Source organism: Phocoena sinus, chromosome 2 (genome assembly GCF_008692025.1).
Source record: "Phocoena sinus isolate mPhoSin1 chromosome 2, mPhoSin1.pri, whole genome shotgun sequence".
In the NCBI taxonomy this organism is placed as follows: domain Eukaryota; kingdom Metazoa; phylum Chordata; class Mammalia; order Artiodactyla; family Phocoenidae; genus Phocoena; species Phocoena sinus.
This window is the reverse complement of record NC_045764.1, coordinates 175,470,539-175,482,165: the sequence shown is the minus strand read 5'-3', so window position 1 is coordinate 175,482,165 and position 11,627 is coordinate 175,470,539. Positions and strand designations below refer to the sequence as shown.

General features: G+C 47.0%; 1 protein-coding gene and 2 non-coding genes across 3 annotated transcripts in view; 2 read left to right on the top strand and 1 right to left on the bottom strand.

The window, feature by feature from the left end:
- Positions 1 to 2,947: 2,947 nt before the first annotated feature.
- LOC116750051 lies at positions 2,948 to 3,054 on the top strand. Its single transcript, XR_004348795.1, has one exon. It is a non-coding gene; the product is annotated as a U6 spliceosomal RNA (small nuclear RNA).
- A 422-nt stretch (positions 3,055 to 3,476) lies between these two features.
- On the bottom strand, positions 3,477 to 3,550 carry TRNAI-AAU. The gene has a single exon. It is a non-coding gene; the product is annotated as a tRNA-Ile (tRNA).
- A 7,408-nt stretch (positions 3,551 to 10,958) lies between these two features.
- The window catches only part of MOK (MOK protein kinase), a 37,726-nt gene continuing 37,057 nt past the window's right edge, over positions 10,959 to 11,627 (top strand). The window contains exon 1 of the mRNA XM_032622434.1: positions 10,959 to 11,129. Coding sequence (XP_032478325.1) covers positions 11,120 to 11,129 — 10 coding nt within the window. The 5' untranslated portion in view covers positions 10,959 to 11,119. The remainder of the gene's footprint in view (positions 11,130 to 11,627) is intronic.

The following is an 11,627-nucleotide window of genomic DNA, read 5'->3' as shown; positions in this document are numbered from 1 at the left end:
CACTCAGGATCTAGGATCTTTGTTGCAGCGTGCAGGATCTTCCTTGAGGCATGCGGGATCTTTAAGTTGCAGCAAGTGGGATCTGTTTCCCCTACCAGGGATCGAACCGGGAGCCCCCTGCATTTGGAGCGCAGAGTCTTAGCCCCTGGACCACCAGGGAAGTCCCTGTTTCAATTTCTTAATCCTTTTGTTTTCTTTCTTTCTGTCTGTCTTTCTCTTTTCTTTTCTTTTCTTCCTTCCTTTCTTTCTTTCTTCTTTTTTTTTTTAAACTTTTGAAAGAAAGATCTTTTCATCCTTCCATCCTCAGATGTCAGAAAGATCCTCTCTGATCCCTAAGCCAAGAACTGCCCCTCATCTAGAACACAGTATCCCATTTATCTTTTTGAGCCTGGAAGGGAGGAAAAACTTTTCCTCTGTCCTCTTAGGTTCAGTCTCTGGGGGAGTGTGAATTAAACTGACAAAAGACAGATTAACATGAAAAAAGACCATTTTAATAATGTATTTTTATTCATGTACCTACAGGAATTCACAGAAAAATGTGACTCCAAGAGGCAGTTAGAATGTGGGGCTTATATAGTATTATCTTAACAGGGGAGGGGATGGGTGGAGAGGGCACTTACTGGACAAAAAACAACTTAGGAAAGATAAATAGGCTCTTACCTAGAGTAGATGGGAGATAAGATAGTTTTAAGACAATGCCTGTCTAGGTGATGCCAGCTTCTCCTCTCCAGTGATAAAAGTCAGTCTTGCCTGATTGTTTCCTGGGGATTTATGACAATTGAATTCCTCTGAGTTCTTTTGGAAGGCTCTACTTTAGGCAGATGAGGCTTTTCAGGAACTCAAATGGCTTCTGCTCAAAATAATTTTTATGCCACAGAGGTGTATTCCGGACCCCTTCAAGCCCTTGTTTAGGAAAGTATGGGCTCTGAGGGCAGCAACCTCGGCTGGCTCCTGCTCTGCAAGGTCCCCGCATCTAACAGGGTGCCTGTAACACACATCCAAGGTGTGAAATGCAACCAGTGTACAGGTGTCTATTCTAGAGGTCAGCAGCCCTAGGTTCTCCTTCTAACTGTTCATAATAACAACGGTCCCATAGCTGGCATTTAATGGGCACTTTTAGTACACTTTGAGCACTCGCCAACGGCTTTAAGCCTGTGGTCTGTGGCTTTAAGCCTTGAGCCGTTACAGATTTAAGTCAGAGCTTAAGAACTATTTGAGAAAAGAATGAAAGGAAAACAGTCAAACAGGACAAAACAATAATAGTTTAGTCAGAAAGCAAAGTCAAGGAGCTTTAGTTCCTCCTCAAGGGCTATACATAGTATTCTGAGCCGTATCCTGGGAGCTGTCTTGTAGGTACTGAAATCCCCACCAGGTGGAAGAAAGTAGCTCCATGATGACCAGACCGTAGCCATGACATAAGCTGCCACAACTCCGAGAATTGGCCTCAAAGAAATGGGAACAAACCGACCCTGGACCTGAAGATTAACTCTACTTAACACAATCAAGATGAGGCTGATGAGACCACCTCACGACCAGCTGCAAGATGACTGTCACGGCTGACTGTGCCGTTTCTGCATGTAGCCCCCTCCCTGTCTATAAAAGCTCTTGCCCACTGGCTGTCAGTGGTGGGGAGTTGGCCTTTGGACAGGAGTCCGGCCTCACTCCCCGCCACCCGCCTCCCCTCACTGTCGGCGTCTGAAATAAAGCAAACTTTCCTTTCCACCAACCTTGCCTCTTTATTGGCTTTTGAGCAGTGAGCAGCCAGACCCCACTTTCGGTTACAGTTGGACCCTGATATAATATGGCATTCACCCTAAAAAGCTAGACTTGGTTAAACTAAAAATGCCTGACTTGGACTACGAGTGAGAAATTCATCCAGCTGACCCTCTGGCTACATAATGCAGAACCAGGAGGAAGAAACGTGAAGTCTAAGAGCTCTCTGAAAAACAAAAAAACAGCAAGAGGGGGAGTCTCTTTTTAATAATGTATTTTTATTCATGTACCTACAGGAATTCACAGAAAAATGTGACTCCAAGAGGCAGTTAGAATGTGGGGCTTATATAGTATTATCTTAACAGGGGAGGGGATGGGTGGAGAGGGCACTTACCGGGGTTTCCGGGTTTCCAGATGCTTCTGTTACCCCAAAACTGGGTTCGCCTCTTGGTGGGTGTGGAGCCAAAAGACAACCAAGCCAAAAATTGAGAGAAGGAAGGATGTATTACTTGCAGAGAGTAAGGAGAACACCAGGGAGCTCTCCCAAAGCGGTGTCAATCCAAACAGCAAAATTGCGGAAGGGGCTTGGGTGGTATATGTATATTCATGAAGGGTCCTGGGTTGTATATGCATATTCATGAAGGGTCCTGGGTGGTATATGCATATTCATGAAGGGGCTTGAGCAGAGGAGAATTCAGCCTAGAATTGGGGCAGAGTTGTTGATTGAAATCACGAGGGTCAGAAAAGGTCAACATCATGAATCTTTAGGTTCCAGTAGATCTGGTGAAGAAAGTTTAAATTCTGCAAAACAGCTCAAGAAAGTGCTTCCGTCTAATCTTTACCACTGAAACAGAACTAGGAGTCTTTACAACTGATTTATTATCTTTGGTATTGTTACTTCTCTAGCCCAATAACAGTTTGTTCTTTCGTTCCCTTAAGATCGTTGTTACTGAGACCTGTTCAAGGGCAAGCATTGTGGCCAGGCTTAGATTACAAAATGACTTAGGCCTGAAAGGGCTTCTCTCATGTCAAGAAAGCCATGCCTGGTTCTCTTTCTCCCACCTGCCCAATCTGCTTACACTTCCACAACCAGAAGGGCCTCACTAAAAACATGGCAGTCATTGGCTGGTCACTGTCTGCATGTGGGTTGGAATTTGTGTCTCTCATTTACTGCTCCCTGCCTAGACTAGGGTGCCGGGCATGCAGTAGGCTCTCCATTAACATGTGTGGAATGGTGCTCTCTTTGGCAGCACATATACTAAAATAGGAAGGATACGGAGAAGATTAGCATGGCCCTCGCGCAAGGATGACACTCAAATTCTTGAAGCGTTCCATATTCAAAAAACAAAACAACAGCAAAAAAAAAAAAAGATGTGTGGAATGAATGAATTCCAACCCTGGATTTTCAATTCTAAGAACTCCAGAAAACTGAGGTCTCCCCACGAGGACCCTCAGAAGCTCTGCATTAGGTAGCAACCGGCGGTGGCAACTGAGAGCATCCTAAAAAAGGATCCAAAGTGGGCTGCAGGCTTGCAACGCGCGGGGACTTGGGGTAACTAGTCAAAGCCCGAGCCCGCGCGGGATCCTGCCCTCCCTCCCCACCCGGTAGCCTGCCCCAACTTCCGGGCCGAGTCCAGAATGATTCCGCGACTCCCTCCTGTTTGCACGCGGCTCACAGCACTCAAAAGGCATATTTTTCAAAGCCAGATACAGTTGTAAAACAATCCCATAACGTGGGGGAGGGAAAAGGAAACCGGCACCTGTGGCCCGTACGGGGATCGAACCCGCGACCTTGGCGTTATTAGCACCACGCTCTAACCAACTGAGCTAACCGGCCACTGAGCGCACCAGCGCCGCCGGCATACCTATGAGATTTCTCCGCCTGCTCCAGGCCGTGAGCTGGCCAAGCGCCTCTAGGCGGAGTCAGCCGTGCTGACTCCCAGCCGGCTCCCGCGGAGGGCTGTTGTCATCCCCATTGGCCAGATGAAACAACTGAGACCCGGGGCCTTTAAGGAGAAGGGAAGTGACTTCTTACAGCGAATCGGAGGCTTTCGCAGGGGAAATGCAAGCTGATCTTAAAACTTAGCTCGGGAGCAGGATTTTCCAATATTGCAACTCGGTGCAATTTTTATTCATCTCTGAGAATCCTTGCAGCATGGAAACTCGTGTATCAAGAGCATTTGGCGAGGCTAAATACAGCTTGGAAAATGCAGAAAACCAGATGATAAAGGACAAAAGAACCACCGAATTCCCCACCGCCCCGAAACAACGGCTACTGGAGACTTGGCATCCTTCTGGCCAATCTTTTTTCACTGTACGGTGTATTAAAAAAAAAATTTTTTTTAATTATATATATATATATGATTCAATTCAACCTTGTTAAAAAGAATATAATTTTTTTTTTTTGCGGTACGCGGGCTTCTCACTGTCGTGGACTCTCCCGTTGCGGAGCACAGGCTCCGGACGTGCAGGCTCAGCGGCCATGGCTCACGGGGCCAGCCGCTTCGCGGCATGTGGGATCGGGGAACGAACCCGTGTGCCCTTCCTCGGCAGGCGGACTCGCAACCACTGCGCCACCAGGGAAACCCTGAGAAAATAATTTTTATGTTGCTTTTTGTACTTAATATTCTATTATAAGCATATCGTTCAGTAATTGAAAATGTCATTTTATAATGGTTCCCCAGTGTTTCTTCAAGTAGGTAAGGCATAGTTCTTCCTTCCCCCTCCTTCTGGAATGTCTGGAAATTGTTGTCATTTTGTCCTCTCTTGCTATACAGCACATGAATAAATCATAAAATAGGGGCAGAATGGGCAATATGACAGCCACTGCAAAGGGATAGGGTCTGTATGCAAAAAAAAAAAAAGGAGAAAAAATGCTGTAAAGACAAAACTCAAAGATGTCCATTCCCCCACCTGTATGTCCCAGGGGTCTCTTGGTCTCTGAGAGGCCCTAGCCGCCTGTGCTGCTGGGGCAGACGCTCCAGAAGTACAGGAGAGAAACACCAGCTTTTCACACTGTCCACGGCTCTGGTCTGATTACTCCAAAAAACTGTAACCATCTCCCACGGCAGATGTCTCATCAAGGTTCCCTGTTGCGAGCAGCAGAAGCAGACTCTAGCTAATCTTAACAGAAGAGATTTAACTGAAAAGATGTGAAGTAGCTCACCCCACCACCAGGAAGGCTGGAGAACCAAGTGCGGATAAAGAGCCACTCGGTCAAGACATACTCGTTCACCCTGGCAATGCCCTAACCCCAGGGAATCAGCTGTGAGCAAAACAGGCCGAATCCTGTCCTCACGGAGCTCAGTTTAGCAAAGACAGGTGTTAGAGTGAGTGGAGAGGTTTAGGTGCTGTGCTGTAAGTAAACTGTGCTGGTGGTGGAGGACTGAGCAGGTTCCTGGAGACTGGGACACTTGACTGGGACAGATAAATGTCGACCAAGGCGGTAGAGTGAGCTGCCCGTGACGGCAGCCATCCTGTCCATTTTGCTTACAGCTGAATGCCCAGAGCCTAGCACTCTGTCTGCAATAATATGTGTTTAATAAATAGGAATCAGATTGTTACCGAACCAAACTTGGGTCCCCTCGCCCCTTCACTGTGAAGCCCATCTACTGACCCCCAGTTGTGGTGAAGGAAAGTGCAGCGTTTACTGTAGGGCACCAAGCAAGGAATTCAGGAGTGTGAGTGCTCAAAATACCCCAACTCCCCGATGGGATGGGTTTCAGCAAAGCATTTTTAAAGGCCAGGTGAGGGGCTGGAGCAGAAGATATGGGGGAGGGGTCTGTTCCGGGAAGGCCCCATAGGGTTGTGCTCAGTTACAAAATGGATGAAATAGCTAATTCCAAAATTATCTTACACTTTAAAGCAAGGTCAGATAGGGACTTCCCCTGGTGGTCCAGTGGTTAAGACTTCACCGTCCAGTGCAGTGGGTGCAGGTTCAGGGAGCTAAGATCCCACATGCCTTGGGGCCAAAAAGCAAAACATAAAACAAAAGCAATATTGTAACAAATTCAATAAAGACTTTTAAAATGGTCCACATCAAAAACAACAACAAAAAAGCAAGTCAGATAAAGTTATTTTATTCTGTTCACACCTTCCCCTTCTGGCCCAGCCCCGATAGGGTTGCCAGATTTAGCAACTAATTTAGCATAGTAAGTATGTCCCATGCAATATTTGGGACGTACTTGTTAGTTGTTGATCAGGAATTCAACTTCAACTGGGCATCCTGTACCGTATCCGTCCATCCCGCAGCCACAGTAACAGCCGTTTGAAAGTCCCCACCTAACCAGCTCCTTTCCCCCACTCCCTCTGCCACCATCACCCTCCTTCCTGGTGTTCCAGCCGCGTGTCCTGAGTAGGCGGGGCGCTCCTGGCCAAGTCTATATTCCAAGGCCAAGACCCGAGGTTGGGGAGACACAGTGACTGAATATAGACGGCAGGGGGCACCCTAGATCTACGTAGCCAGCTCCGCACCTGGGCGCCCGGGCTCCTCGGAGCCCGGTGCTGACGGAGGGCTGGGCCTTTACCCACCGCTATTCTCCAAAAGTCTCTGAACTCGTCCAGCTATCCTCACTCCATCTTACAGGACTTCCAAGACAAACAGGCCCTAATTTTCATTCTGTGAGTTAGGAAAACGCAAACATACACGATCAGAATTAAACGGTATTGAGTATTATTACTCGGGTTTTCAAATGTCTGAGGGTGGGACTTTGGCTCATGCCGCTACCTTGGATTTTAAATAGTCATTTGCTTTAAATTCAACTTATAAAACTTGTCATTCTGCTTATAAGTTGGATCCTTTGGTATGAAAATAAAGGCACACTGTAGTCGTTTCCTAGAGCTACTATAGTAAAATACCACGAACTGGGTGAATTAAACAACAGAATTATTCTCTCACAGTTTTGGAGGCCAGAAGTCCAAGATCAAGGTGTCCTTGGGGTACAGTCTGGTCCATGCCGCTTCCCCAGCTTCTGGTGCTTTGCTGGCATCTTTGATGTCCCTCCGCTTGTAGAAGCATCAGTCTGATCTCTGCCTCCATGCATGGATCCCAACTTCCTACAACAGTGCCAGGCACGTAGCACGTATTCAATAAGTATCTGTTGAATGAATGTGAAATTCATTGTGCTGAGCATCCCATGGGACTTTTCAAGTTGGAAACATGTCCTTTCATCCTGGCAACATTTCTGATGAAGAATACTCCTGAAGGAGACTTGAGCATCTCCTTCACTTCATATGCTCTCTTTTCTTTTTCTGGAACACCATTCTTCAGAGGTCAGACCTTCTGGGTTGATTCTAGCCTGACACTGGGCCTCTTTTGCATCCACACTAGACCACAATCTCATTCATAGTGTTTGGTTAACCACGATTCTTCGTGTTAATTTGAATGTCTAATGTTCTCCTTGCTCTTATTTCATATTCCTGCTCATGCTTAGTTTCCTCTGAGATACATTTATTATTATTATTACTATTATTTTGGCTGTGTGGCGTGGCTTGGGGGATCTCAGTTCCCCGACCAGGGATTGAACCCGGGCCTCATCAGTGAAAGCCCAGAATCCTAACCAGTAGGCCACCAGGGAACCCCCTATTATTTTCTAAAATGAATCTAATTTCTAATATCTGTAGGTAGATTTGCATTTTACCCACCTTACCAAGGTTAACATGTTTGAAATTTCTGTCCTTCCTAATTTTTCTTTCTAACTTCTGCCCATTTCCTGGTTTGAACGTAATTAAGATGCTCAGCAGAAACAGATTGTCTGCTAAACATAGCCTAATGGCTGAATCTCTTGACATTGGGAATTAGGGAGAAGCTAATGCTAGGATACAGGATGAACTGTCTGAGGAACAGTTTTAGAATGAGTCAAAAGTGCAAGTGGCTATAATTAGGAAGTGTTCAGGCAGAGTTTTAAAAGCAGAGCTCCTAGGATGCAGGCTGGCTCCATTTCACAAGCATCTTTTGAGCACGTAATATATGCCTGGCTGCTGGCACTGTGTGCGCTGGGCGGGCAAGGGGCTCAGGGCGGGGCCCTCCCTGGAGGAGCTCACAGCCTGTTATTTCTCATCTGCCACTTTCTTTTGTCATTTAGGGCATGAGTGGTCTAAGGAAGCAGACTAACCAGGCCACACAGCTGAAACCCGAGGAGGCTGACCCCTCTGTCTATAAACTATAGGGAGAGACCTTCTTCAGCAATTGCTTTTCGAAGTAACATTTCCTAGTCTATTTAGAATTAAAGAAAGAATAAGGCTGGGAATTCCTTGGTGGTCCAGGGATTAGGACTTAGCGCTTTCACTGCTGCGGCCCAGGTTCAATCCCTGGTCGAGGAACTAAGATCTCGCAAGCCACTCAGTGCGGCAAAAAAAAAAAAAAGTTTAGCAGCAGCGTCACCTGGGATTCTGTTAGAGACGGGAAATTTCAAACCCCACCCCAGAATGACAGACTCAGAAGCTTTGGGTGTGGGGCCCTGCAGAATCCAGAGTCACCTGAAGGCAGGTGATTTCGGTGGAGGCTAAAGATTGAAAACCACTGCTCTGGGCAAAATCTCGCACCAATTCCCTTTTTGTCTTCCTGCTAAGGTCCCTGTTTGTATCCTTTGATCTTCCGTTCCGGAGGCCCTTCCACGCTCCCTCTCCCAGGGCCTCCAGGTACGAAGTGCAGGTTGTGGACCAGGGTACAGTCTGCGTGGCCCTTGAGGGCTGAAGTCCACTAGCCCCTGCTCACCTGGGGAGGCACACCAACGCTGCGTCTACTTACAGGGGGCGCCTTGCTCTAACACCTCCTCAGAATCAGGACCCACCTGGTCTTCTTTAGGATTTCACTACTACTTGTCCACAGTGAAGGTGAACAGAAAATGCACATTGGAATCGATGAGGCAGGGGCTCACCTGCTAACTGCATTCGCCTGTTTAACAAGTATTCAATGAATATCCAGAAACTGGCTCTGCCTCCAGAAGAGATGAAAGACAGGTGGGTGGGCTGCCCAAGGAGCTTAGAACCTACCTGGGTGGCAGAAAGGAACATGAAAGAGACAGTGAGAGAAAGATAAATGTGACTTGAAGACAAGTCCCCACATAAGGGGAAAGACCACAAGGAGGTAAGAAGAGAGAAGTCAAATTCCAGTGATCTGGAGAGATTAGATGTGGCTTTTCAGAGCCAACAAAGATAGTACCATCAACAATAATAATACCAGCAATAACCACCCTTTGTTTTTTTCAATTTACTTGATAAAATTCACATAACATACCATTCTAACTATTTGATATGTACAATTCAGCGGCTTTTAGTAGACTTACAAAGTTGTGCAACTATCACCACTATCTAATTCCAGAACATTGTCAACACCACAAAAAGAAACCCCGTACCTGTTAGCATTCACACCCATTCCCCCAGCCCCTGGCAGCCATTAATCTACTTTCTGTCTCTATGGATTTGTCTAGTCTGGGAATATCCTGTAAATGAAATCATGCAATAGGGTGGCCTTTAGTGTCTGGCTTCTTTCACTCAGCATCATGTTTTTGAGACTGATTAATGGGTTTAGGGTTTCATTTTGGGGTGATGAAAGTGTTTTGGAGCTAGATAAAGGTGATCGTTCCACAACATTGTGGATGTACTAAATGTCACACTTCAAAATGGTTGATTCTACATTATGTGAATTTTGACTCACCTTTTTTTTTTTATAATTTTTATTTTTACTTATTTATTTTTGGCTGTGTTGGGTCTTCGTTGCTGCACGCAGGCTTTCTCTAGTTGCGGCGAGCGGGGGCTACTCTTAGTTGCAGTGCATGGGCTTCTCATTCTGGTGGCTTCCCTTGTTGCGGAGCACGGGCCCTAGGCACGCGAGCTTTAGTAGTTGTGGCACACGGGCTCAGTAGTTGTGGCTTGCTGGCTCCAGAGCACAAGCTCAGTAGTTGTGGAGCATGGCTTAGTTGCTCCACAGCATGTGGGATCTTCCCGGACCAGGGATTGAACCCGTGTGCCCTGCACTGGCGGGCAGATTCTTATCCACTGCGCCACCAGGGAAGCCCTTGACTCACAAGAAGTAAAAAAAAAAATCAAGGTAGATATGCATTGACTCAGCAGCTCCACTTTAGGAATTTCTCCTATGGGTACATGTAAACGTATAGGAAATGTTGCATATGCAGAGCTGGTCACTGCAGCAGTGTTTGAAAGATCAGGCTATTAAAAACAACCTAGGGCTCCCCTGGTGGCGCAATGGTTAAGAGTCTGCCTGCCAATGCAGGGGATACAGGTTCGAGCCCTGGTCAGGGAGGATCCCACATGCCACGGAGCAGCTAAGCCAGCGAGCCACAACTACTGAGCCTGGATGCCACATCTACTAAAGCCCGTGCGCCTAGAGCCCATGCTCCGCAACCAGAGAAGCCACTGCAATGAGAAGCCCGTGCACCACAAGGAAGAGTAGCCCCCACTGTCCGCAACTAGAGAAAGCCTGTGCGCAGCAACAAAGACCCAACACAGCCAAAGATAAATGAAATTTAAATTAATAAATTAAAAAAAAAGAAGCAATCTAGATGACCATCAGTAGGGGACAAGTTAAATAAGGGATGGTACAACCATGAACTAGTATAGCCATTAAATAAAATAATAAAGCTCTTTGGGTACTGGTAGGGGAAAATCTCCAAGTTAAAGGGTCAAGTAAAAAAACAAAACAGAGCAGAGTCTATACTATGCTACCGTTGGTGTAAGAAAAAGGGAATAAAAGAATAAAAGATCTCATATAACATGAGATCTTTGGGGAGATCTACCCTATGGGGAGAGGAACTTCGGACAGAGGGGTGGGAGGGAGGATTTCCACTTTGTTGGCTCTGTTTTTGTTATTTTTGAATCTTGAATCATGTGAATGTATTACCTATTTTATATTAATATATTAAAGTTAGTGGATGTTCAATAGTAAGATGAGAACAATACCTGCAAAGAACAGGTATCAACTGACAATTATTTAGTGTGTCCCAGCCCAGTTAAAGCTCAAGGCTGTTGTCCAGGCATTAGGTCCCAAATCGCTAAATTCTCAGGACCGCTGCGGTGAGCGATCCCGGGGAAGGCCGTCTACACAATAATTTAGGCAGGGAACTGCCTGAAGCTGCCGGGGATTGCTTAGCAACTAGAGGGAGGAGGCGGGCCGCAGTGCGCACGCGTACACGTAGGCCTGGCGGGCGCGGACAGGGCGTTTTGCGCACGCGCGGGCTAACGGCCTCGAGGAGTTCATGGCCAGACGGTTGCTAGGGTGACAGGAATACAACATGGCGGCCGGATCCTAACGCTCTCCATCTAGGGACCACCGTGGAGGTCCTAGTTCGGGACCCTGCCTCAAAGGAGTGGAAGCCAAGGGCCACCCTTTCTGTCCCTTTCTTCTCCTTCCTCTATCGGCAAGGGGTTGTCGCCGGCTTCCGCATCCATGATGAAGAGTTGAGTGGGGCTGGGGAGGGGCGGGACGAGAGGGAGAGTGGCGGCGGGACGGGGGCCGGCTTCCGCAGCCGCTCAGAGGGCGGTGGGAGGCACCGAGGGTGGGGACCCCAAACCTCCCTGGGCTGTTCGAAACCCCAGCCTGCTGGGGTAGCCCGAGGGGTTCGGGGCTGCTCTGGGGGCCGTGAGGGGTCCCACAGCGCCGACCCGAGTCCAGATGAGACTTATTTTGATGCAAGGTTATGTTAGAGTTTGGGGAGATGACTGAAAAAAAAAATTTTTTTTTAATTTTTTAAAAGGCTGGATTGAACCCGAGATTCTTTTCTTGAACATTCGGCAGTAATGTAGTGAGCGGTTACTGTGTGGCTACCTGCCTTTTATTGACATTGTTTTAGTGGACAATTGAGAGGAAAGCTGGGCTGTGTATATTTTCTTTTATTATTATTTTTGGGTCAAGCAGTAGTGTTTTTATCGGAACTTCCTTATAGAAATTTTGAAGC